The sequence below is a fragment of the Zonotrichia albicollis genome, chromosome 17 (genome assembly GCF_047830755.1).
Source record: "Zonotrichia albicollis isolate bZonAlb1 chromosome 17, bZonAlb1.hap1, whole genome shotgun sequence".
In the NCBI taxonomy this organism is placed as follows: Eukaryota; Metazoa; Chordata; class Aves; order Passeriformes; family Passerellidae; genus Zonotrichia; species Zonotrichia albicollis.
In genome coordinates, this window is record NC_133835.1 from 3,923,731 (window position 1) to 3,950,078 (window position 26,348).

Consider the following 26,348-nt stretch of genomic DNA (forward strand, 5'->3'; position numbering starts at 1 on the left):
TCCATGAAAATAGCCCTGTTGTTCTGTCTTTATGGGTCTGGTGCTGGGCATCACATCATCTCCTCCTGCCGTGCCTTTGGGGCTGCTCTATTGCAAGCAACGTTTTCTGCACTGATGCCCACATATCCTGATGTAAAACAGAGCTGCCCAAAACCTCAGACTGAGCTACATCGGTTTCTCTGCAGATGGAAATGCAAAGGAGAACCCAAAGGAGCTTTGGGGTATTGCAGGGTACCAGGGAAGCGAGTGTGTGAGGGATGAGCAGCTCCTTGGAGGCGTGGAGGGGCAGGCAGTGCCCAGCTCTGCACCCGCCGGCAGCTGCAGGGTATCGAATGCGCTCGGTGCAAACTCGGCACTGCCGTGGGCAAGCGAGCTGCTGCTGCCTCTGGTGGCTCTGCCCCTGCTGGTGCCCTCGGGCACGGCCGGGGGAGCTGCGATGTGTAACCGAGATGAGAACCGACTTTAATTTCTGACACCAGGATGCTGTCTGATAATTCTGAGGAATCAAATTTGTCAGGTGAAGAGAGGGACCTTTTTTTGTTGCAAGTTACATAGGTCTACACCGAAAACAAATTGGCTGATGCAACATCTAAAAGTGTACTAGTGTACTAGTGACTTCTAGCAATATGAGCTTAACAGAGTATTTGTTGATAGATTTTGCTTTTAAAATCTCAGTACTTATGTTGACACAAAGGTTATGGAGATTATGGACTATCCATCATTAAATATTTTTTTCTCTTATCTTGATTCCACCTAGAAAGAAGCACTACATGAACTTCTTCCAGTCCCTCAAAGCATTAGAATTCCTTTAATTCTGTTTTAAAAACTATAAGTTTACTTGGTATTGCCATGGGTTCTGTTTAGTTGGTTGAATGTTCTAAAAGATATCACATAAATGTGCATATATACATCTATAAACAAGCTAAAAGAAATGGGTGTTTTTGAAGGGTAGTAAAGGTCTTTACACTGATTGAACAATACAGAAACCAGGTTTGAATGTGACTGCTTGCCCGGGGGATGTACCTGCTGCCTGGGGGATGTACCTGCTGCAGAGCTGCCATTCCCGTGTCAGCCTCGGCTGAAGGAGGACAGCAGGGTCATGGCACAGCTATTCATTCCCCCACCCTGCTGTGGCCGAGGTTGTCTCGAATTTCAATTGTCTGAGCAGCCTTTGAAAGGGGATGCGACAGCCCAAAGCCACAAAGCCCATCTTTGAAGGCTCTTTAACAGGGAGAGGAGAGGTTTACAAATATAAAATGCTTTTCTTTAAACTTTGCATGGCTCTATTTTTAGCAAATAAAGATAATGGCCCAGTTGCTGTTGTTCATCTTTTGTTGCATGGAACATGCCAAATACTTACCATGTCTGCCATATTTTTTTATGATTCAGCCTCCTCTGAGCTGCATTGCAGCTCTCTGACCCTGGAGCAGAGATTATGAGCAATCTGCATGTACAAATCCTCCCTGGGCTACTGGATTACTCTGAAAAAAATCTCATTCTCCAGAGTCAATTGGGAGAACAAGACAGAAAAGGCAAGACACAGCTCTCTATAAAATACTTCTGTTCTGAGCAGGGTACATTAATTCCAGGAACTCCCAAGGAAAGGGCAGAGCTTTTTTTCCCAGCTTTTTGCAATTATTTTGGGACTATTTTTGCAATGCTTTGCTTAGAAACTGAAGCTTTTTGTGCCCTTTCTCAGAGCAAACATCAGGTAGGGGAGATGCAGAACCCTGAACAGGACTGAGGATTGAGAAGGTAAATGCTTCTGTTTGAGAAAACTTTGTATTTCTGCACCCTTATTAAAATTTGTTCCTCATGTCTGGTGGGATCTGAGCTGGATCCTGGCCCAAGGAAGTTTTCCAGTGAGATAAGACTGAATTACCAGCTGCCAAATTCACAGCATGGATCTGTATTTATTAAGGTGTGAATCCACAGTTACTGATGGACAGGGCAGCAGAGAGGAAAAAGGAATAGTAGGATTCTGTGCCCACAAAACAAACAGGGTGGGTGTTTATAGAATCACAGAATGGCTTGGATTAGGAGGGACCTTAAAATTCACCTCATTCCATGTCCCTGTCACTTCCATATCCATGTCCATGTCCCTTCCACTAGACCAGGTTGCTCCAAGCCCTGTCCCATCTGGCCTGGAACACTTCCAGGGATGGGGAACCTGTGCCAGGGCCTCACCACCCTCACAGAGTAGAATTTCTTCCCAATATCCCATCCAACCCTGCCCCCTGGCAGTGGGAAACTCATTCCTCTGGTTTTGTCACTCCATCCCTTGTCCAAAGTCCCTCTCCAGTTCTTGGAGCCCCTTTAGGCACTGGAAGGGGCTCTGAGGTCTCCCCAGAGCCTTCTCCTCTCCTCTCACACCCCCAGCTCTCCCAGCCTGGCTCCAGAGCAGAGGGGTTTCTGCATCTCCATGGCTCTGCTCCAACCTTCCAGGAGAGCTGTAACTACCAGGAGAGCTTCATTCTGGTGACAGATCCCAAAGAACAGAGCTAAAAGGCTCAAAATGGCCTGGACAGCTCCTGGCACAAGTAGCAGGATAAAGAGCCAGTCATATCCCAGCCTGTCCAACAGTGATGAACTCTCTGTGGAGGGTGACCAAAGGCAAATGTGACAACAGGCACTGTCCGGCTTGTTGGAGGCACATCCCAGGGTCAGGGCTGCCTTCTCATCCTCCTCTTAGTGCATCCCACTTCAAAGTGCCCTCCTGGGATTTTCCCTTGCTTTCTCCATGCTGGTAGAGAAGACAGAAAAAAAATAAGTATCCAGTGGCAGCACTCTAGAGTCAATTAAATAATCTAAAATCTCTCAGTTTAGTGACTGCAGGATCTGAACATCATACATGAATTCACTCATCCCACTCCCAAAGCTGCACTAGTAAAAACTGAAGACCAAAGATGCAGATGTCAGGCTGGATCTGTTGGCTACACAAGCATCACACACGCATCTCCTCACCAGCCATCAATGGTTTCAAACTTTTATAACACCATTCCAAAGGCCGTCAGGGGCTGAGCAGAGTCAATGAGGGTCCTGCTTACTCTCTCTCTCACGATGGGGCACAGGGTGTTTGTAAAGTACTACTAAGTAAACTGCAAACCCTGCGGAAGCTGCGGGCCGGGGTGGGAGCTGAGCAGCGGCAGCAGCAGGGTTTGGCGCGGGAGCAGCAGGGTTTGGTGCGGGGCCGGCCCGCCTGCGGGTCCGCAGGCGGAGCGGGCAGGACGGGCCGGGCCAGGGGCCGTGGAGCGGAGCAGCCGAGGCAGGAGAGCGCCGGGTGTGGGGTCCGGGCTCCGCTCCCTGAGCGAGGGCTGAGCGGGGCTGCAGCGAGGGCAGCGCCAGCGCGGCGGGTGAGACGGGCCGGCAGGGCTGCAGCAGCCTCAGAACCTCCAGCGGGGCCGGCCGAGTCCCCGGGGCTGCCCCGGTGCTGCCGGCCCTCTGCTCCGGACAGGAGCTGCCGGGGAGCTCCTGCCTGCCCGGGGGGAGCGCCTGGGGGAAGCTGCCCGGGAAGGGGCCGCGTTCGGGCACTGCTGGGCCCCGGGCTCGTTGCACTCTTTGCTGTATGAGCCCGCAGCCCTGCCCTGCCCGCCAGTGCTCGGTGCCAGCACCCAGCGCTCCCACAGCGACCCTGCAGCCACCGCGGGCACCGGCACCCGCAGGCCCCGGCCCAGCACGGCCAGCGCTGGGCCCTCCAGGCCTCACCCGAGTGGGGCACAGGGGCTGAGGCCGCTGCGGGCAGGGCAAGGATCCCCTTGCTTGGCTTTCTTCTCTTGAACAATCCGGGCACAAAGCTGGCGAGGAAGCAAAGGCTGGAGCCTTTGGGGGCTCCAGGCCTTTAACATCTGGAAAAGCTGCTCCCCAGATCTTGGCTCCAGCAGCTCCCAATGCTGTGACGGCCTTCAGAGCGTGAACGTGGATTTTGTATCCCTGAGGCCTGATGCTGGCTCGGCCCAGAACTCCCTGTGGCCAAAGTTTTCCTGCCTGCTTTGGTGGCATTGCTGCAAGGGCTGCTACTGTCAGAGCCCCCTCTCTGCTGGTGACAGCTTTGCTCTAGGGGACACCAGTCTGCAGCAGCCCAGGAACACGAGCAGTGCCCAGTTCCAGGAGTGAAATCAGTGGAACCCCCTGTGCACAGGGACCCCCAGCCCCAGGTGTCCATGCCAGCACCCCCAGGGACCTCCAACCCCAGGAACCCAGAGAAAGTGGAAACCACAACTCTGCAAATGCTGCTTGTGCCCAAAGAAAATGCAAAGAGAGCTGTGACAAACAAGGACAATGTATTTACAGAAGAGCAGCAAAACCAACAAACTTATTTACATGATAAGAATCATTATAACAACAACAATCCATAGAACATATTTACAGAAGGGTCTAAGAAAACCCAATCTTCAAAATGTATTTACATAAGACCCAATGAAATAACAACCTGTGAAATATATTTACAGAAAGTTCAATGAAATAACAATATTCATAACACATTTACAGGAAACTATCAAAGAACAGCCTATAAAACATATGTACAAAACAAAGATTTCCACAGCCAGCATCTCTGTCAGTTCTGGAAGAGAGGGAAGCAGCACAGGACCATTCCAGCCCGGCCCTGAGGGCTGTTCCCTGTGCCCCCAGGCTGGCACACGCTGGCACAGCAGCACTCTGCTGCCAGCACTGAGCCCAGCTGGGCTGGAGCCGGGCCCCAGGTGCTGGGACGGGGCTGGTGTGGCCCAGAGCAAGCACAGGACAGGCTGGGGTGGTGTTTGTGCCACCACAATCCAGAGCCCCTGGGCGCCATGTCACTGTGCCACCCAGCCCAGCCCCAGCCTGGCAGCAGGGAACCCACCCTGCCTGTGGGCCGGGCTTGGCCAGCACCTGCCCGTCCTGTCCTGGGGCTCCATCTTCATCCCAAGATCATGGACTCTTCCTCATCTTCCTCATCGACCTCCATGTCCTCCATTCTTCCTCCATATCAACCTCCAGCTCCTCAACAAACTCTTCAACATCCACCTCCATCATTTCTTCATATATCCACTTCCATCTCCTCCTCTCCACCTGTCAGGCTGCAGCAGGAAGCCAAACCTCACAGTGGGGTCTCTGTTCCACACCAGCACCACTTTGCTCCAGCCTGCCCAGGCAGTCAGGGGTGCCCCCCTCCCTGGAATGGCACTGCACCTTCACTGGGACAGCAGTGCACATCCTGCAGGGAAAATCCAGACAGCAGGAACAGCTCAGAACTGATGAACATACCAGGGAGCAGGTGACAAGTGACCACTGGCAGCAGGTGAAGGGTGTGCTGTGCTCATTTCCAGCTCCTGGCTTCCAGTGCCATCTGGGAGCTGTGGTATCACCAGAATTCCAGGGCTGCTCTGCACTGGTGGATAAAGACTGTAAAATGATCAAATCCTTGAATGATTACACTTGGAAGGACCCTAAAGATCATCCCATTCCAACCTGAGCAACCTCCCAGCAGCCCAAGTTGCTCAGGGCCCATGGAACCTGGCCTTGAATGTTTCCAGGGATGGGGCATCCACAGCCTTTCTGCACAGCCTGTGCCCGAGCCCAACACCCTCACAGTGAACAATTTCCTCCCAGCATCACATCTAAACCTACTCTCTTTCAGTTTGATCCCATTCCCCTTGTCCTGTCACCACAGTTCCTGACAGAGTCCCCCCACACTTCCCTGTAGCTCCTTCACACTCTGGGAAGGTGCTGGGAGGTCTCCACACAACCTTCTCTCCTCCAGCCTCAACAGCCCCAGCTCTCTCAGCCTTTCCCCATGGGGAAGTTCCCCTCAGGAACTTTGTGGCCTCCTCTGGAGCTTCAACAGCTTCTTCTGTTCTCCTGTTGGAGCCCCAGAGCTGCAGGCAGCCCCACAGGCACAGAGAGAGGAGCAGAGGCAGGGTCCCCTCGCTGCCCAGTGTGGGGTGAGCCTGGCACACGGGGGGTTCTGTGCCAGGGCACAGGGCCGGCCCCTGTTGGGATGCAGATGTGAGGCTGGTGTCCAGCTCTTGCTGCCTTGGCTGCATATGAGCATCACACCCCAAATCCTCACCAGCCATCCACACCTTCAGACGTTCCTATCATAGCTCACAAACCAACTCCAGCCATGCTGCTTTGGTTGGAGCCTCACAGTTCTGTCCTAAATGAGCTGTGAAAATGCTCAAGTCATTCTGTTAGTTCAGTGGATGCACAAATGTTTGCCTCGTGATGACAACAAATCTTGTTTCTTTTTACACTGTTGGAGGTACCAACACAAGGTTGTCCCATTACACTTATTCAGAGGGCAGACTAAGTTAGGACTTACAGTTCCTTTGCACATTGAAATAAAAAAGTAGAAAGGACCTGCTTGTGTTTGATTTATTTGCATCTTTTATTTTATTTTATTATGCATCTTTTGATTTATTTGCAACTTTTGCTGGTTCCTAACAGAAAATTAACCCTCTCGATTTCCCACACTGTCATTTCAAGCCCTATTGCTGGGGAATGATGTCCTGTAAGTACATGAAAGGGTTCTGAGACCTGCTCTTTCCCTGGCATCCCCAAGTGAAGAGGCCCAAGGATCCCCAGCCTTGGTTCTGTGTGACATGAGGGCAGAGAGCACAAACCCAGGGTCACAGGGTCAGAAAAATCTCAGTTTGCACTGAGGGCACCCAGAACAGCGCTGAGAACCTGGGAGCACCTCCCTGCAGGGCACATGGCCGGGACATCCCCTGGGGACACCGGGAGCACGGCACAGCTCCATGGGCACTGCAGGGCCATCAGCCCTGGGGCTGCACCGCGAACCCTCGGCCAGCCCTTCTCAGAGGCACCTGCGTGAGGAACCGGGCAAGAAACGGAAAACAGAACGATATTCCAAATTCCTTTCCCTTCCTCAGGCGGGTCCGCAGTTGCTCTGTCCTGCCTGCCTGCCCAGGGTGCATTCAGCTCCCGTGAGGGCAGCAGTGGCGGTGAAAGTGTTCGCACGGAATTACAGGATCGCTGATGTTGGAAAGGGCCTCTAACAACACTGCGCCCACCCTTCCACGGCTCTGGGCTCCCAGCAGGTCTGGCCCCGAGCAGACCCCGCACGCAGCGGGCGGATTTGACGAGCTGCAGCCCCGGCAGCCTCGTCGCCCTCATGATGTCGCGACATGGCGTCACACCGCCGTGACGCAGCTCGGCGCGTGCGCGCTGCGCGCTCCCGACGCGGCTCCTCCTCCTCCCGCCCCCGCCGCGCGGCATCGCGCACGAGGGGCTCTTTCCCCACTCTGATTGGTTCATTGAGCTGCCAATCTGCATGAGGGGCGGAGCGAGGGGCGCGGCCCATCCAATCACGGGGCGGTCCGCAGCGCCCGCACCGAGCGGCCGGAGCGGGTCCGGATCCGGGCGGCGGAACCGGGGGTGCCGGGACGGACCGGGGGGTCAGTGAGGGGCTGAGACGGACAGCGGGCTCGGGGGTCAGGGACAGCGATGTACCGGGGGCTGGGACTCAGGAAGGGGGGAGCGGGAACCAGGAAGGGCTGGGGGTCGCCTGCCAGGGTCGGGGCGCACTGACAGTCTAGGGGCAGGGGGCCGGCGAGGGGACAGGGAGCGGGGGTGAGAGCACAGGGAGCAGGGACAGCCGGGGGCACCGGGGGGGCCCGGTGGGGGCTGGGGGGCCGGGCACAGGGAGCGGGGCTCAGGGCACAGGGACTGAGGATAGTCAGGGGCCGGGCTCAGGGCACTGGGACTGGGGACAGAGAGCGGGGTTCGGGGCACAGGGGCTGGGGATAGCCAAGGCTCAGGGTTACAGGGGTTGGGGCTCAGGGCACAGGGGCCGGGGACAGCCGGGGCTGGGGAGCCGGGCACAGGGGCCGGGCTCAGGGGACAGGGGCCGGGGACAGCCGGGGCTCGGGGCACAGGAGCTGGGGATTGGGGCTCAGGGCACGGGGGCCGGGGACAGCCGGGGCTCAGGGCACAGGGGCCGGGGACAGCCTGGCCCGGCTCAGGCTGCGGGCCGGGCGGTGACGCCGTGCTGTGCCCGCAGCGCTGCCATGGCCGCGGCCTGGCAGGACGTGGTGCGGGACGCGGCGGCCGTGCGGGAGGCGGCGGCGGTGGCGGTGGACGCGGCGCTGCTGGCGGGGGTGCTGATGCGGACCGGGGAGCAGCCCAACGCCTCGGATGTGAGTGCACAGCGCGGGGAGGAGCCGCTCCGTGCCGGGGGTCCTGAGCCCTTGGCAAGGAGCGGCTCCCCAAGGGACAGCCTTCCCTGGGGTGCAGCTCACAGCGCATCCCAATGATGAGCACAGCTCCCAAGGGACAGCCCTGCCATACAGATTCCCTTTTCCAAGGAGAGGGATAGATCTGGGAAGGTTTAGGAAGCTGCCTGTTGTAGTGCTGGGAGTTATTCACTTTCCCAGCCTCTCACCACTCGTATGAACCTTTGAACCAGAGGAGAGTCTCATGGAGGGGCCTCTTTTGGCATGTTCCCAGCTACAGTCAGCCTTTGTCCCATAACTGGGGTGAGGTGACAGGGGTGGAGATGGCTGATGTGTGGATTTTGCCTCTGAGCAATCCCTGGTGAATGACTGGGCTGGGAGGGCTCAGCCTGTTGGAGCAGAATGCCATGAGGGGTCTCGGAGGAAGAAGTGCCCCTGTGCAGGAGGGGTGGGGCACCATTGGGGAGGGGTCCCTGAGGAGCCTGGGGACAAGCAGGCAGCTGGCAGGGGTACAAGGAGGGAGGTGTTCACCAAAGCACTGCTACTTGATATCAGATCAGGGCTCTGAGTGATCTCAAAGGATGAGGGAGCCTGGGAGGAGAGGCCAAACACACTGCCAGTGTCTCTTGTTCCATGTAAAAATCCAGGTGAATTGGAAACTTCTCTGTGGTGTAATATATGGGCTGTGAGTGTGACCCTGTGCATGCAGGATGAGCAGGGCTCTGGAGCAGGGATCAAAGGAAGTAAGAACCAAACAGCCAGAACCCAGGACTGACAAATTAACTTTTTTCTGCCCCTGAGAAGTTCTGGAGGCAGTGCTGTCCAGTTCAGGGGGAGGCAGTCAGCCCAGCCCCCCTGCAGGTGGTTCATAAAACAGAACCCTCAGAAGTGAGCAACCAGCAGGGTTGAGGCCATCCATATGTCTGCCCTGCAGGGCTGGGGGTGCCCTCAGCCTTCAGACAAGCAGAGGAAGCCCCTCCTTAGCCCCTGTTGAGCTGCCCAGACCTGAGTGCTGTGCTGCATCCCTGCCTGCAGGTGGTGAATTATGCTCCCTTCACGCTGCTCCCATCTGCAGTGCCACGGGCCTTGTTTGAACAAGCCTACGCTGTCCAGCAGGATTTTAACCTGCTGGTGGATGCTGTCAGTCAAAACAGAGAATTCCTGGAGCAAACTCTGGCCAGGTAATGTTTTTGCATGTTGCATTTTAATGAAATATTTTCAATGTAAATCTTATCACCCTTGTGACATCTCTGTCTTTCTGAGGTTTTCTTGGGCCCCAGAAAATGGCACATCTGGCCAAGACTGATTCCCTGCTATCATCTTCAACTTTGCCGCTTTTTCAGGCTTATAAATTCATACTTGTGGGCTTTTGAGCCCCTGGGCCTTAAATGCAAATCACTGGAGTCTTTGAGTCCTGGTTTTAGGAGTCTCTTTTAGTCTTATTCTGCATCTGCCTGTGTCTGTTCAGTACCCACCAGCTGTGCTGCAGCAGTGATGAAAAGGAGGTGTCTGTTCTGTTTCCACACCCTCCCTCATTTACCCCCTGCCCTCTTTCCCAGCCACAAGCTCTGGCTGCAGGAGAATTGCCCAGCTCTGGCTCCTGAGTGCTGCTGAGTTTATCTGTGGCTGTTGCATTTTGTCACTCGTGATTGTGGGGCTGATGCTTGCACAAATCCCTCTTCCCTTCCTGCTGCCTGTTCTGTGCTGCCTGTGCATGTTCTGCTGCCTCTGGCACTGGGACAGAGCAGAGGAGGCTGTTTTCCAGCATCCTTTTGTTCTGTTAAATCCTCACCCTTTGGAGCTGTTCCAGAGCTGGCTGCAGCCAGAGCCTGTGGGGACGTGTTTGTACCTGTGCTTAAAGAATGCAGCACCTAGGGCTTGTGTGTGCTCAGGTGCCTGCCCGTGCCAGGGCAGCTCCCTGGAGGTGCTGCTCAGGATTTGGGGCCCTGAGGAAAAGCCAGATCTGCTCTAGCAGGGCCACAGTGTGTGGGGTTTGGAGCCTGACAGGACAGGGAATTGGATGAAGCTTCTCTGAACTGTGTGTGCAGGCCCAGAGAGACCTGTGCTTTGTGCCTGAACCTGCAGAATTCTGTCCCATCTCTGCCCTGCCAGTGAGTCACCTCTGCACAGGAGGGCCTTTTGTGGAGAGGCTGTGCTTGGCAAGCTGGGTTTGTGTTGTGGTTTTGCACATTCATGGGGAGGTGTTTCACAGTGCTACAGCACTTGGCTGAGCCCCAGTTCAAACCCAAGAGATCCCCAGAGGACATGGTTCTGCTCTTTGTGCTGGAGAATGCCCCTGCTAAGGGCTTTTTCTGCAGAATAATTAATTTTCTTGTCCCTCTGTGGCAGCTGCAGGGGGCTGACATGGTCTGTGTTTCTCTCTAGCACCATCAAGGTCGACGACTTCACAGCTCGGCTCTTCAGGATCTACAAGCAGGTTTTGGAGGAAGGCCTGGCTCAGGTACCTGGGCAGGGGATCCCCGTGGTCTGTGCCCCTTGGCATTGTGCTGGGGATGCCTGGGCTCTGGCTGCAAGCCTTGGCACTGTGGCCTCTGAGCTGTGCCAGGCTGGTCACTCCCTGCCCTGCAATGTCTTGTCACAGTTCTGAGCTCAGGACCTTGCCCTGTTGAGCAGCTGAGCTCTTTGGTTGGTGCTGCTGGAAACAGCCTGGCTGGAGAGGGAGGAGTTGATGGGGTTTGTCCTCTGGGAGCCTCAGGGTGTCCTGTTGGGACCTGCACCGGCCAGGCCACCCTGCAGAATCTCCTTTACTCTCAGGAGTGTTGGGAGCTCCTCTGGAGCTCTGAGAGGGCTGTGGGCAGGGAGCAGAGCACCCAGGTGTGTGACCTGCATGGTTTGTATCAAACTGAGGGTGACAGGACAAGAGGGAATGGCTTCAAACTGACATTGAATAGGTTTAGATGAGATATTAGGAAATTTACTGTGCAGGTGGTGAGGTGCTGGCACAGGTTGCCCAGAGAAGCTGTGGCTGTCCCACCCCTGAAAATACTCAACTCCAGGTTGGACAGGGCTTGGAGCAAGTGGAAGGTGTCTAGTGGAAGGTGTCCCTGCCAGCTGCAGGGGCTGGGGTGAGATGGTCTTCAAAGTTCCTTCCAACCCAAACCTTTCTGGGATCCTCTGAATCTGCTCTGGGAGGATTCTGAAGCAAGGCCAGCAAAGGATTTGCAGTTAAAGGCCACAGGAGACCCCAGCTGCCCTCCCTGTGTTGCAGAATGTGTTTTTGGGCATCAACCGCTCGGATTACATGTTTGACTGTGGGCTGGAAGGCACAGCAGCTCTGAGGCAGATAGAAATAAACACCATTGCTGCCAGCTTTGGGGGGCTCACCTCCCGCACTGCTGATGTCCACAGGTGAGGAGCACCTCCCCCTGCATGGCCCCTGTGCTCTCCAGGCTGCTCCTGGCTCCAGCTGGGCACAGACATGGCATTTACAGCTTTGTGTTCCACAGGTTGGTGTTGAAAGTGCTGGGAAAGAGTGAGGAGGCATCACAGCTGCTGCCCAACAACCCAGCCAAGGGGCTGGCCTTGGGAATTGCCAAAGCTTGGGAGCTCTATGGATCCCAAAGGTAAGGAGCAGTGCAGGGAGCCTGAATCATGAGATGGAAAGCTGTCCAGCTCAGGTGGAGTGATCTCAAAGGGTGAGAGGAAAAGGGAGCCTGGGAGGAGATGCCAAACACACTGCCAGTGTCTGTTGTTTCATGTAACAATCCAGGATCCAGCTAGGAGGAGCATGTGGAGTGTTTATGCGTTTAATGATGTCCTTGGAATCTCTTGCAGGGCTGTGGTGATGTTTCTGGTGGAGGATGTCCAGAGGAATATTTTTGATCAGCGTTGTGTAGAAAATGAACTTTGGAACAGGTAAAGTTTGAATTTTCCTGGGGTGGGAAAGGAAGGAGGTTATGGTTCAGAATCTGATATGGAAAGCTGAGCAAACAGCTGGCAGATCATAGGAAATGTAGAATGAGTTCCTAAACAGGGAATTTTTTGGAATAGGGAAAGTTTGAATTTTCCTGCGATGGGAAAGGGCGGAGGTGATGGTTCAGCTTCTGATATGGAAAGCTGACATACAGCTGGCAGATCTTAGGAAGTATAGGATGGGTTCCTAAACAGGGAGTTTTTTGGAACAGGTAAAGTTTGAATTTTCCTGAGATGGGAAAGGGCGGAGGTGGTGGTTCAGTTTCTGATATGGAAAGCTGAGCAAGCAGCTGGCCGATCATAGGAAACATAGAATGGGTTCCTAAACAAGGAGTTTTTAGGGATTTGTAGGATTTCTCTGGCTCCATAGCACAAAGCTTAGGCTGTTTGTGAAGGAACCTATAGATGCATGAATTCCACCCCTGACCTGCAGCTCAGGTGCCTGTGGGCAGCCTGGTGACTGTGGCTCTGCTCCTGCAGGAACATCCGCGTGCTGAGGAGGCGCTTCCGGGACGTGTTTGAGCAGGGCTCCCTGGATGCCAGCAGGAGGCTGTATATGTGAGTATGAGCCAAGGTGCGCACTCCTGCCGGCTCCTGGGCTGCCAGGGGGAGCCTGCAGCCAAGGCTGGCTGGAAGAAATGGCTGAGGAAACAGTTCTCTTCCATGCTCCAGGCTGCTGCTTCCTCCTGGAGCTGAGATGGCTTTGTGTTCACAGTGGTGAGATTTTGCAGATACACATCAGTGCCTTACAGTTGCAGTCATAACCTCCCTCCTTCAGCCTTCATTGCTCTGGGGGATCTTTACCTCCTGCACAAAGGTCTGCTCTGAGCAGCCCTGGCTGTTTGAGAGCTCCCACAGAGCCATTTCCTGTTCACTGTTCACGTGCTGCTCTGCCAGAGCTGGGCTGGGATTTTAGTGCAGGAGAGGAAGCATTCCATGTCCTCTGGGGATCTCTTGGGTTTGAACTCTCTGTGTCTTGCCTGCTCCCTGTGGAGACCAGGATGGGAGGATCACAGACTCCCAGCTGGTCCCAAGTGTGACGTTTGTCCCATTTCCAGGTAATGTGCTGGGAGCTGTAAGAACCCAAGGGAAGGGACTCCTGTGAGCTGGACTATGAACCTAAGGGAACGTGTAGTTTCATGGCAATGATTTTTTTGTAGTCAGGCTGATTTCTCGACCTTTGGGCTCTGTGCTGTGTTTAATTAGTGAATATATTGTCATGGCTGGTAGTTGAGGGGAAAGTGTATCCCTTGTTCTTCCTCCTGAGCATCCCCCCTGTCACTGCTGGGTATCTCCTGTCTGCCTGAGGCAGTTCCCAGAGCAAGTGCACAGTTTTGATCCCAAAGCTTGGGCATGTGGTGCCACAGCTGTGCTGCCAGCCCAGCCCTGGCAGGCTGGTTTGGTGCCTCTCAGGTTGTTGAGTTGATGTCTTACCTTGAATTGCCACAGAAGAACTTCGTTCCTTCCAGCTTCAAGAATCACAGAGCTGTTGAGGCTGGAAAAGACCCCTGAGATCGAGTCCAGACTGTGACCCAGCACCACTGAACACATCCCCAAGTGCCACAACCTCACATTTCAGGTCCCTCCACTGCCCTGAGCGACCTGTCCTAGTGCTTGAGCACCTTTTCAGTGAAGAGATTTTCCCCAATCTCCAGTCTAAACCTCCCGAGGGCGTTTCCTTCTGTCCTGTCCCTGTTCCCTGGGAGCACAGCCTGGCCCCACCTTGGCTGTCCCCTCCTGTCAGGAGTTGTGCAGAGCCACAAGGGCCCCCCTGAGCCTCCTTTTCTCCAAGCTGAGTCCCCCAGGCCAGCATGGGGTAAAAGCTGTTAAAAATGAGGTGCAGAGCTGGGTGTCAGAATTATTGAGCCCTTGGTTAGGGCAGAGGCTGGGTGTCAGCTCTCTGTGCCTTGGGACAGGCTGAGCTGTGGTTCAGTGGAGAGGAGCCAGGACTTGCTGTGGCAGAGCCAGGCAGGAGCAGGAGGGCCAGGGGAGAAAGGGCAGGGGGCTGTGATCCCCCCTTGGTGCTGGGGCCTGGCTCTGTGAGCACTTCTGCTTTCCATTGCAGGGACGGCCAGGAGGTGGCAGTGGTGTATTACAGAGAGGGCTACGTGCCCCAGGTCTACGATGAGCAGGTCAGTACCCACCGCCCTGCCCCAGAAACCACAGCTGGGCACTGCCCAGGCAGCTCCAAAGAACCCCAGGGGCAGCTGCCCTCTGTGGTTTGGGGTCAGTCCTGCCTGGTGGGGCTGAGAGCATTGGGAGGCTCCAGAGAGCAGGTGGGTGACCCTGCAGTGAGAAAAATGGGTGGCTTTCTTCTCCAGGGGGTCATCCTTTAGTGCAGCCCTGAATTGTTTCTGTACAGTAGGGGTTAACAGGTATGTTGTACAGGTATGTTCTGTACAACAGGGGGTAACAGGTATAACTTACTTAAACGTTTCAGACTTGCTCTACAGATCACTCTGTGCTCTCCTAGCATGATCAGGCTGCAGGTAATAATAGCACAGAGCAGATCTGGCTGTTGTCTCGAGGTGGCAGCACTGGACCAGCTGGGGAAGGTGCACACAGTGGATTGATTTAACTGTGCCACCCAGAGGTGGCGGGAAATTCATGCCTGCTTTTCTCTGGAGTGCTACTCCCACCCCCTGTCCCTGCCAGCAGGCAGGGAGGAGACAAACCATATGTTGAGAACTGCACAGAAAAGAGCAGAGCAAACCTTTTGTGTGTTGTTTTCCCTCCTGGCACGGCTGCTCCCGCTCTGCCTCAGAACTGGGAGGCGCGGCTGCTGCTGGAGCGCTCGCGGGCAGTGAAGTGCCCCGACATTGCCACGCAGCTGGCGGGCACTAAGAAGGTGCAGCAGGAGCTCAGCAGGCAGGGGACGCTGGAGAAGCTGCTGCCAGGCCACCCTGAGGCCATTGCTCGGATCAGAGCCACCTTTGCAGGACTCTACTCCCTGGATGAGGTGAGTGGCAGTGGGCTGGAGCAGGGAGGGGCATGCACTGCTGTGCTCTTAGCAGAGCCCTCTCTTCTTCTCAAGCAGTGGGCCTTGGGGAATTTGTTGGTGCTTCTGCTCAGAGTGATCTGCTGAAGAGCCCCTGCTGCTCCCTGATGTTTTGCTGTTCACAGAATCATTTAGGTTGGAAAAGCCCTCCAAGATCAGAGTCCAACCTTTGACCAAACACCACATTATCAACTAGACCATGGCACTGAGTGCCACATTCCGTCATTCCTTGAACACCTCTGTCACAGACATATTTTATGAAAAACCCTTTTGCTAGGATTTTTTCTCCTGACAAGCTGAGAGGCCTCAGAAATGAAATGTAAACAATGATTGTCTGCTGCTGTGGAATGCAACAGGTGCATCTGTGATTGGTCCATGTTGGTTGTTTCTAATTCATGGCCAATCACAGTCAGCTGGCACAGACTCTCTGAGAGTCATGAGTTTTTGTTGTCATTCCTTTCTATTCCTTTCAAGCCTTCTGATAAAATCCTTTCTTCTATTCTTTTAGCATAGTTTTAATATATCATTTTTAAAATATATATTATATCTCTTTTAATATATATCATATATATATTAAAAGAAAATTATATATTATGACAATAATAAATCAGCCTTCTGAAAAATGGAGTCAAGATTCTCATCTCTTACCTCATCCTGGGACCTTTGGGAACACAACCACACAACTGCAGAGGTGGTGACTCCATCCAGCTCATTCCCATGTCAAACCACCCTGTCCATGAAGAAATGATTCCTGGTGTCCACCTGTTTCCATCCCTTTCCTGCCAGGGTGAAGAAGGTGACAGAATGGCTGCCACAGCCATCGCTGACCCCGACCGCTTCGTGCTGAAGCCTCAGCGTGAAGGTGGAGGTATGGGCTGGGCTCTGGAGGTGTGGGCTGGGCTCTGGGGGTCTGAGCTGGGCTCTGGAGGTGTGGGCTGGGCCCCTGGGGGTTTCCATTGTGGTTTGTGCTGTGTTTGGGACAGGAAGGAGCTCTGTGCCAGCTCCTGGTCTTGTGCTGAGGGATAAAGGGTGGCTTGTGGGTACTCATAGCCATGGGGACTAGTCCTGCCACTAAGGCAGTTCTGCTCCTGGAGGAGCTGCCAAGGCCCTGGGTGTGGGAGCCCAGGCAGCACCTGGGGAGACAAAGGCTGGGTTATTTGGGCTGCCAGGGCCACAGAGCTGGGACCAGGGGATTCTGCTGTCCTGGAAGGGTTTGATGTGCTGCTTTTGTTTGCCAGGGAACAACCTCTACGGTGAAGAGCTCAGGGAGGTTCTGGAGAAGGTCAAAGACAGCCCTGAGAGAACTTCTTACATCTTGATGGACAAGATCAAACCCCAGCCAGCACAGAATTACCTGCTGAGGGCTCACAGCCCCCTCCAAGTGTCAGAGTGCATCTCTGAGCTCGGGATCTTTGGTGTCTATGTCAGGTGAGCAGTGTGCTTGTGTTCCAGGGCAGTTCCCTGCTCCTGACATGGAGCAGGAGCATTTTGCCCCCTGTGCAGCCCAAGCACAGCCACAGCACAGATGTCTGGGGACGTGCAGGTGCAGGGGACAGATGTGACCACTCAGTCTGTGCCTCTGGAGCAGCTCTGAGCACGTGAGCTACTGCTCTGAACCTGCTGCCAAACGAGCTGTTAGAAAACCACAGGGCTGGTGCTGGCAGTCAGTGGTGCAATGGGATCCTGGGGTCCATGTGTCCCATCCCTGATTTCTGGGAGCATTTCTTAGGTTCTGAATGAAGCCCCATGTGTGGTTTTTCTGAAGCCCTGGTGATCTCTGAAATACCTGATGGCCTAATGCCTGTTCAACTCTAATAAGAGCTGGTTTTGTAACCCTCTTAGGCCACGTTTCCATAGGGTATAAATGAAAGTCCATTGCACACAGTTTAGGGAACAAATGTGCTCTGGCAGCATTCAGCCCCTGGCAGTGCCCATGGCAGAGTGGCCAGTGCAGCCACCACTGCAAGGCTCCCACATTAGCCCTGGGGGCTCTGCCCTGCCCTGTATGCCTGGCAGGGACAGTGCATCCTGCTGCTCCACAGAACTGCCAGGAGCTCTGTGCTGTGCAGGGGCTCAGTGCTGTGCTCTGCAGTGTCAGTGTCCCTGTCTGTGCTCAGTGTCCTTGTCTGTGCTCAGTGTCCCTGTCTCTGTGCTCAGTGTCCCTGTCTGTGCTCAGTGTCCCTGTCTCTGTGCAGGCAGGGCAGGGAGCTGCTGCTGAACGAGGCCGCCGGGCACCTGCTGCGCACCAAGGCCATCGAGCACGCGGACGGCGGCGTGGCAGCCGGGGTGGCCGTGCTGGACACGCCGTTCCTGGTGTGAGGAGCCACAGCCCCACCCTCCTTCTCTGCTGCCTCAAGAGCTGATCTGCCCCAGGGCTTCCTCCTTAGGGTGCTTGCCACGCTTTGGCTGCTGGAGGCTGTGAGGAGGGGCTGTGTGATGCAGCTGCTCAGAGGTGGTTCCCCCTCCACGAAGGATTCCCTTGCTCTGCCTGCTCAGGGGCCCTGCCCTGGGCACAGCCCAGCTGTGACTCCCAGCACTGCAGGGTTCTGGGGGCAGGGGGATGCAGAGCAAAGGGTCAAGGTGCCATACAGGCCTTTGTGCTGCTCCCACTTCTGAGCTCCTTATGCTACACGGTTTCTGGAGACATACACAGCCTAAGGAATGAGAGGAGAAAGGTGGATGGGCAAGGATCAGCCTTTATGTGCCTCAGTGCTCTCCAGCTTAAAGAGGAGAGCCCAGCTCCGCTCCCCATGGCCCCTCCAGCCCTCCTTCCCATGCTGCTGCTGTCCTGATTTCTGTTTTCCCCTGTGCCTGAGGATCCTCAGGGTTCCTGCACCAGGCACAGCTGCCCTGGGTAATTTGCCCAAGGGCCTTTTGCTTTTGCTTTGCCCAACTCCTGTTTTATTGGACTGGGTGCCTCTGTGCCACACAGGGCAGGCAGCAGTGCAGGGTCCAGGGCTGGCTCCTGCTGCATCCTGCAGCCCTGTCCAACTGATCTCCAAGAATCCCTCAGAGATGGAGGCAGCTCCCAAGGCAGCAGAGAATTGGAGCCTTGTGTGTGTTGGTAAATCCCAAAGCACCCAGGGTTTGGGCCAGTGCATCCCACTGCAAATCAAACCCTGAACATCCTCTTGTCAGGGAGCCCCAGCCTTGGGAATGCTCCTGCTGAGCCTGGGAGCTCTGTGGTGAGGAAGGAATTGCAGGGGAGGCTGGGCAGCTCAGCCCCAGCTCCCAGCACCTTACTGTGGGACCAGCACCAGCAAGGGGGAAGATGTGGCTCCCTCCAGGTTTTATGGATCAGTGGGAACAGCACAGCAGTGGAGCAGTGTGGGCTCTCCTGCTTAAGGTCTGCCTCTTCCTCCAGCCCCTTCTCCTCCTCAGCCCTAAAAGCTGCACCTTTCTGGCAGCAAAGAGCTCAGGCAGCCTCAGCCCAGCCCTGTCAGTAACACAGAACCAGCAGAGGCAGAATCCCTGCAGAATGGGATGTGCTGAGTGGCAGAACCAGCACAAAAGCAGAATCCCTGCAGAGAGGATGTGCTGAGTGACAGAAGCAGCACAAAGGCAGAATTCCTGCAGCCGGGGTGTGCTGAGTGCCAGCCCTGCTGGCTCTTTGCTGCTGCAGCATCAATCACCAATTGGTCACCTGGGAAACTGCTCCATTCTCCAAGTGTGACTGAAACTGGGCTTCCTGGGTGTTTTGTTGGGGGATTGATTACCCCAAGCCAGAGATTAAAAGGAATGTGCAATCTGACTGCTGTCTGTGCATTTGTCCAAGCCCAGGGGCACACCTGGCCAGGTGTGCAGAGATCCATGGCTGTGCCTGGAAGGGGAGCGGGCCTGGGGTGGAGGTGAGGCAGCCCTGAGCTGTGCTGGCAGCCCTGAGCCTCCTCAACATGGAACCAGTGATGCATGAGGGGGCTGGTGACGTGTGTGTGTCACACCCTCTTGTGTTTTCCACAAGCCTTGGAGCAGCACTGGCTGGAGAGCAGGGAGAAACTGAGGCACAGGATGGAGCCAGCACTGCCAGCCACAGTAAATCCCAGTCCATGGAAAAACATCACTGGCAGGAACCTGCCCTTCCCCATCCCAAAAGCCAGTCCTGGTTTCTGAGCACTGAGCACCCTGGACTCAGCAGCACACAAGCACCTCCCACCCACACCCACTCCAAGCCTGTTTCCATTTTGTTTTCTTGAATTTTATTCAATTTTGCATTAAATTCTCGCTGTTTTCCAGCCAAAATTACATAGCTAACAAAGAGTAACAGGAGGAACGATGATGTAGGAATCCTTGTCACCAAGGTGGCACAATCCAGTGGTACAGAGCTGTGGGGGCACATGGGCACAGGCAGGCACCGAGGTTACAGGTGACACAGGTGCTGTGCCAGTGAGAGCAGCAGGTGACAAGTGAGATTTGGGACTTGGCCAACAGCCCAGAGGAGCACCCCAACAGCTGCCCTGAGCGCCCTGAGGCAGCTGCTCCTCCTTTCCAGCCCCAAGTCAGCTCAGGTTGCAGGTCCCAGGCCACTGGCACTCCCCAAAACAGCTGCAGCAGCAAGTGTTAAAGCCCAGTTCTCCTTTGGTTTAAGTGCAAAATCAAAGAGTTCACATGCAGGTTTCATAGAGACATTGCAAAGGAGGGATGAGCCCCAGCTCAGCCCTGGCTGGAGTTCAAGGTCCTTCACTGGAGGAAGGATGGCTTTGGCAGGACCCTGGTGGTGGTCAAGGCTCTTGGGGAAAAGGGTTGTGGGCCTGTAACTCTCATCATCTTTAAGTCAGGTCAGATTTAAGCAAACACTGACTTGAAACATCTCCCACCATTTTTCTTGATGAGGAGATGAGTAGGACTCCCACAGCCCTGCCTGCCTTGGTTTCTCTGCTGTGGCAGTGCTCATGGTGCCATGGGAAAGGTGCCTCTGCCTGGCTCCATTTCCTCTCCATCCTCCCCCAGGACACAAGAGGAGCATCCAGCTGCTCCAGCTCTGCTTCAGCTCTGAGCTGGTGCAGCAGGGTTGGAGAAACTGGGGCTCCATGGAAATGTCACACCAAGGCTTTTCCCTTCCAGTGGTGTCCATGACCAGTGAAAGACCCTGGGCTGGGGACAATGCACCAGCTGGCACAACACAGGGAGGAGCAGTAGATCTTGGTATCAGATTGCCCCACAAAACCTGTTTAAAGCCCAGAGCTCCCTGGAGCCTTGCCCCAGTGCCCTGGAGGCTGCAGGGAGCTGTGCTAGCAGCAGGCCAGTGGATGCAGGATGAGCCCAGCCCTGCAGTGATGATGTGGCTGCTGCAGTGCTCCTGCAGCTCTCCAAGCACAAAAGGAAGCTCAGCTGCTCTGTGGGCAGTGGTGGATGCCCCTCCCAGGCCTGCCTGCATTGAGTAACTCCAGCATCACTTCCCCTGCAAGCCCCAAAGCTCCTTCCCACTGTGCACAAGGTGCCAGGGCCCCTCCAGACAGAAAGTAAGTTAACACCCTCTCCCCAACCCCCCAAAATTAAATTAAAACCAAGAACGAGGTGCTGAAAAAGGAGGAGGATGAGTCCCTCTGTGCACCAGGCTGACCCTCAGATGTGTGACATCCATCTGGAACATGACAGACACCTCACCCAGGGCATGGACACAGCCTCTCCAGAGCCAGACTCTCCTCATTTCTACCATTGGTGCATTTAATTCAACAGCTGAAGGTTTCCTTCCTGGGCAGGCAGTGGCTGTTGGAGGGACCTGCCCATCAGATGCCACTGCCACTGTCCTACTGAGCAGGAACAGGTCCTGCTGCTCCTGCAGGAACAGTGTCACATCTGCTGTTGAAAAGCTGTGTGATGACGCCCGGGTCTGCCAAGGTGGAGATGTCTCCCAGCTCGTGGTCATCTTTGGCAATCTTCCTCAATATGCGTCTGGTGATCTTTCCTGTAATGACAGCCAAGAAAGGGAAGCAGGAGTCAGAATCCCAGGATGGTCTGGGTTGGAAGAGACCTTAAAGATATCTCTTTCCAACCCCCTGCCGTGGGCAGGAACAGCTTTCACTGTCCCAGGCCCCATCCAGCCTGGCCTTGGACACTTACAGAGATCCAGGGGCAGCCACAGCTGCTCTGGGCACCCTGTGCCAGGCCTGCCCACCCTCACAGGGAACAATTCCTTCCATATGTCTATTTAATCTACACCTGCCTTCCACCAGTTTAAAACCATCAACCCTTGTCCTTCATTATCTGTCTACATAAAAAGTCCCTCTCCCCAGGAGTCAGGATCTCTTCAGCATCCTTAGCAGAAGAGGGAAGTACCAGACCTGCACATCCTGCTCACCCTGAGCTTGTACCTCCCCTGATCTCCCTCTCTGGACCAGCAGAGCAGGGCTGCTCAACTTCCACTGGCAGGAGCTGTCCAGTCCTGCCCTGGAACTCACCTGAGCGGGTTTTGGGCAGGCTGGGGGCGTACTGGATGTAATCGGGTGTTGCTATGGGCCCAATTTTGTCTCTGACTGCAAAAAAAGGAGAGATTTTCATTGTAGGGCTGAGGAGAAGCCACACATCCTTTCCATGATAAAAGGACAGAAGGGTAAGACACAGAGCCCAGCTCCTGGGACACCTGGCAGGGCAATGCCTGGGGACAGGAAGACCTGCAATGCCAACAGGGCCAGAAGCACATCTCCCCAACACTGAGAGTACTCATTTTTTCACTCCCTCCATCTTCCAGACTCCTCCCTAACAGCTACAACCAACACCATGACCTTGATAGAGCAAGGATTGATTCAAATTCACTCTTGGGTTCCTCCAGAGAAGAAGCTGCCATGGGTTCTGTTTGGTGTATTCAATGCTGCAGTTTGCAGGGAAACAGCTCCTTGAGAGCAGAGCACTAACACCCAGAGCACCTCCCTCAAGAAACCCCATGGTCCTCTCAGGATGTCCCAGACTGCTGCAAACAAAAGCCAGCTGAGCACCCCAGCCCCTCACAGGGCTGCCAGCTCCCAGAAGGCAGAGATGGCATCACATGAGCTGCCAAAGGCTGGCAGAACTAATTTTAGTCTTTGCCACCCTGCTGTGCAATCAAGAGGCACCTTGTGGCACTTGTCCACACGGCATTCCCCAGACCACAGGCAGCACCAAGCCCTAAACCCCTCCATCACCTGTGCTCCCCCTGCCTGCTCCCCAACATTTGCCTGTTGCTACCTTGTTTTTTGAGCTCATCTGTGAGGTCCGGGGTGAACTCGTAGCCCTCTCTCAGGGTCACAAAGCAGTAGAGGCACTCTCCCTTCAGGGGGTGGGGGTGGCTGACCACGGCAGCCTCAGCCACTGCAGGGTGCTCCACCAGGGCTGACTCCACCTCTGCCGTGCTCAGCAAATGGCCTGCAAACAAGGGGGAGACAGAGATTTACAGGCCTGCAAACAAGGGGGACACAAATCTTTACAAGCCTGCAAACAAGGGGGACACAAATCTTTACAGGCCTGCAAACAAGGGGGGACACAGAGCTTTACAGGCCTGCAAACAAGGGGGGACACAGAGCTTTACAGGACTGCAAACAAGGGGGACACAGAGCTTTACAGGCCTGCAAACAAGGGGGTGACACAGAGCTTTACAGGCCTGCAGGAAGAGGCCTGAGGCTGTAAAAGGCCCTAAACAACAGATCTGAGAGCATCAGTTTGATGTGCTTAGGACAACAGTTGGAGTGGGAAACTCATTTCTGCAGCGCACTGAAAGCTGCCAGGTATCACCCGGCTGCAGAAGCCACCTCCCTTGGCTGCTCCCCCTCCCACCTTTAGGCTTTCTGGAACAGATCATGAACAGTTCACAGTGATTCCTTTCCAAGGCACAGGCTGAGGAGGAGCTGGATTTAGCAAGAGGAGAGCTGCGCACATGGTCTGCTGAAGGTGCAGAGGAAGAGGCTGGATCTGCAGAGTCCAGGCTCCAGCCCAGTGCTGTGGGGAGGGGCAGTGTCACTCCACTTCTTGGGGCAGGGGCACAGCTCAGTCCTGCACACCTCTGCTCCTGTACCTGTGCTCTGACCTTCCTCCCCAGCACTGCTGTCACAGAAAGCCACAGCAAAGTTGTCAACTCCCAGAATGATCAGTTGGTGGAGAATCAGGCACTGCTGGTCAGGTGAAAGGATCTAATTTGATCCAGGGGCAAGTAAAGCTGCACCTCAGAGCCAGCAGGACATCCCTGAAGGATACAGGCTCCAGGAAAGGAGGGAGGGAGGTATTAAATAGAGTACATGGAAAATTATGGGCTGAGAAGCAAGTGAATCTCAAAGACTCAGTTGAGAGAGGTGGGAGAATCTTCAGAGCTCTGAGCAGCCTGATCCAGCCTTGAGGTGAGCCCTTCATGGAGCAGCAGGTTGGATTAGCAACCCCATGGTCCTGCCCAAACTTTGTGAATTCCCTGTGGTCCTAAATCCTGCAGCAGAGGTGCCCTGGCTGGTTACAGAAGGTTCCTTCCCTCCAAGGCTTTGTCTCCAGGGAAAACGGTGCGGGAAGTCACCAAGTCACAGGTTTGTGTGTCCCTGAAATAACCCTGACCCAGAAACTGGATCCACCTTGAGGACAAGCTGCTGAGCAGAATCACAGGTGCAGAACCATCCCCTTAGAGCAGGTGGCTTTTGAAATGGATGTAGAAGTGTCACAAAGCAAGGTGTCACAAAGCATGTTGGTCCCCACTGAAGACAAAACTCCTACTTACCAGAAACATTCAACATGTCATCAATTCGCCCTGTGATCCAGTAATAACCATCTTTATCTCTTCTGCAACCTAAAAATAGCCAGAAATGAGTGTGAGGCAGCAGTGCCAGCCCTCAGAGCAACCGATAAGGGATTCTGAGGGCAGGACAGGGCAAGATTCCCCCTGCTGTCCCCAGGCCCCTGTGACCACAGCAGCCTGGAGCCCCTTACCATCTCCTGTCAAGTAGTAGCCAGGGAACTTCTGGAAGTAAATGGTTTCAAACTGCTGGTGCCTCCCGTAGACCGTGCGCATGATCCCTGGCCAGGGCTGCTTGAACACCTGGGGTGAGACACACAGCTGGGCAGTGAGAGCCAAAGCAACAACCCAGGCTGGCACCACAGGGAGAGACATGTCAGACAGCCATAAACAGCACTCAGACACTTGCTGCCAGTGCTGCTCCACTGGGAAAGTCTCAGCAGCTTTGGCAGGGGGAAGGAGCTTGGCTGAGCTGTTGTTCCCATCCTGCTGTCTTGCCCACATGTGCAAGTGCATTTAGTGATCAGCTGGAAAAGCTCCCATAGTTCTGGCCTTGGAGGGAGTTCCCACCACTCAAGGGTATGTGGACCAGAATTAGTGGAGGCAGAATTACAAATTTTTTAAGGTTGGAAACGTCCAACCATCACCCACATTCACTATGTCCTCAAGTGCCACCTCCACACATTTTTTGAACACTTCCAGGGATGGTGACTCTACCCCTTCTCTGGGGCAAAAGATGTGGGTATTCTAGCAGGAATGTCCCAGAGCTCTCAGGGAATGGACAGAGGGAGGCTGGGGAAGATCAGCCCTTCCTTACCAGAAAACCTTCTGCTTCTCCTTCCAGCTCTTGCCCCGAGTCGTTCAGGATGGCAGGGACCACACCAAAAAAGGGGAATGTCTGCCATGAGGACCAGGGAGAAAGGAGAGATGGAGGTGAATCCCTGCATTAAACCCTCATTAACCAGAGGGAGTGGGAGGCAGGGCAAGGGCAGCTTTGGAGAGCTGTGGTACATGGGGCCCACAAGTGTGGCTGCATGGGGATTGAGATTTTGGGTAGTGGCCACCTCCCCATGTGCACCACTGTGCCCCCAGCCCCTGGCAGGCTCCAACCCCCCAGCCATGGCACAGCCAGGGCCCTGCTGAGGCTGCTGGGGAGGAGAACACGAGTACTCACGGCAGAGCCTGGCTTCGTGGGGGTGGCAGCAGGAAGGGGTGTCAGCATGTGGCCTCCCTGCAAAGAGAGACAAAAACCAGTGAGTTTGGGCCGTGCCAGCCCATCCCACAGCTGTGCCATCAGCTCTGGGAACAGCACATCAGGGCAGGTGTGGAGATGGGCCCTGGGAAGGATATGGCAGTGGATGGGGAATCTGGGCACAGACTTGGAGCTGGTGGAGAGAAAGAGAGGAAGGAGAGCAGTGGCCAGAGCAGAGTTAGGAAGAGACCCTTGGGAGAAGAAGGTTTCTCCTTTTGGAGCTTGCTTGAGTTCCAGGATAGGAAGAGAAGGAGCACATTAAGAGTTTCCTGGGCAGGCCAAACAAACAGACCCCACAGACTCCAAACCCCACAAAGGGAAAGCTGCAAGGGAGCACAAGGGACAGAGAGGTGCCAGGGACAGCCAGGCAGGACTCACCGTCTCTGTCTGCCAGAAGGTGTCCACAATGGGGCACCTCTCCTCTCCCACCACACGGTGGTACCACAGCCAGGCCTCGGGGTTGATGGGCTCACCCACGGTCCCCAGCACCTTCAGGGACTTCCGGCTGTGCCTGCAGAGAGGAGGTGGCCGGCAGGGGCTCAGCAGGCTATGGAGCTGAGAGCCTGCTGCACAGCAGAGCCTGTAGGAACCCCTGGGCTGCCCAAAATGCACCTTCCACGTACAGGTCAGAGATTTCTCAGCACTCTTCCACAGGGGAAGAGAGGAGACCTGGGTCATTTTGGCATCTGCTGTGCAAAGCCAACATCCTCCTTCCCCTGGGACTGGCACTCACTTTTTGACAGGCTCCTCGCCATACTTCATCAGCATCCGGATGGCCGTGGGTGCTGTGTAGAATTTGGTCACCTTGTACTTGTCAACGACGCTCCACATCCTGCCAACATCTGGGTAGGTGGGGACGCCTTCAAACTGAGGAGACAGAGCAGCGACACAGCTGTTCCTCACTGCTCCCCACCTGCAGCACCTGCCCAAGCAGGAGGAGCCAAAGAGCAGCTGGACCCCCAGCATGTCCCTATAGGGGTACACAGTGAAACCAGCCCGGGCCAAGAACCCCCTCACTGGGCAGATGTCATCCCCCCTCACCCTGGCAGATGTCCCCTGACAGCCCCTTGCAGCACAGGCACTTGGGTGGCCACCACAGTGACACAGTCCCACCAGCCCAACTGACCCTGCCCACGTGGCAAAGGGCAAGAGGTCCAAACACTGAGACAGAATCACAACCCAAAGCACCAAGAACTCCCAAAGGCCTCCCCCAACATAACAGTGATTTTCCTGCTTGCATTTCCCTGGGGATTCTTGAGCAGAGGTCTCTGGCTCCCTGATCTGTTACACTGCCAATAGAGATACAGG

The 26,348-nt window shown here is 55.0% G+C and overlaps 2 protein-coding genes across 3 annotated transcripts in view; one reads left to right on the plus strand and one right to left on the minus strand.

Annotated features, from left to right (window-relative positions):
- Positions 1-7,251: 7,251 nt before the first annotated feature.
- GSS (glutathione synthetase) lies at positions 7,252-18,856 on the plus strand. The gene is made up of 13 exons (XM_074553884.1): positions 7,252-7,397; positions 8,003-8,138; positions 9,210-9,355; positions 10,560-10,635; positions 11,404-11,543; positions 11,642-11,758; positions 11,970-12,050; positions 12,588-12,665; positions 14,173-14,239; positions 14,872-15,066; positions 15,892-15,973; positions 16,344-16,533; positions 17,301-18,856. Exons 2-13 carry the CDS (start codon positions 8,010-8,012, stop codon positions 17,422-17,424), a joined length of 1,425 nt encoding a protein of 474 aa, XP_074409985.1. The 5' UTR covers positions 7,252-7,397; positions 8,003-8,009; the 3' UTR covers positions 17,425-18,856.
- Positions 18,857-20,748: 1,892 nt separating this feature from the next.
- ACSS2 (acyl-CoA synthetase short chain family member 2) overlaps positions 20,749-26,348 on the minus strand; it is a 30,088-nt gene continuing 24,488 nt past the window's right edge. For both annotated transcript variants that reach the window (XM_074553882.1, XM_074553883.1), the window contains 9 exons: positions 25,774-25,907; positions 25,419-25,551; positions 24,963-25,019; positions 24,606-24,686; positions 23,983-24,091; positions 23,774-23,842; positions 22,267-22,443; positions 21,504-21,578; positions 20,749-21,010 (listed from right to left, as the gene is read on the minus strand). In XM_074553882.1, coding sequence (XP_074409983.1) covers positions 20,853-21,010; positions 21,504-21,578; positions 22,267-22,443; positions 23,774-23,842; positions 23,983-24,091; positions 24,606-24,686; positions 24,963-25,019; positions 25,419-25,551; positions 25,774-25,907 — 993 coding nt within the window. In that variant the 3' untranslated portion in view covers positions 20,749-20,852. The remainder of the gene's footprint in view (positions 21,011-21,503; positions 21,579-22,266; positions 22,444-23,773; positions 23,843-23,982; positions 24,092-24,605; positions 24,687-24,962; positions 25,020-25,418; positions 25,552-25,773; positions 25,908-26,348) is intronic.

What these genes read in the sequence shown, in the direction of transcription:
- GSS (XM_074553884.1), top strand. Translation starts at nt 8,010, where the DNA reads ATGGCCGCGGCCTGGCAGGACGTGGTGCGGGACGCGGCGGCCGTGCGG. An exon ending in GAGCTCTATGGATCCCAAAG is followed by an intron (nt 11,759 to 11,969) that starts GTAAGGAGCAGT and finishes AATCTCTTGCAG; the next exon opens with GGCTGTGGTGATGTTTCTGG. An exon ending in GACTCTACTCCCTGGATGAG is followed by an intron (nt 15,067 to 15,891) that starts GTGAGTGGCAGT and finishes CTTTCCTGCCAG; the next exon opens with GGTGAAGAAGGTGACAGAAT.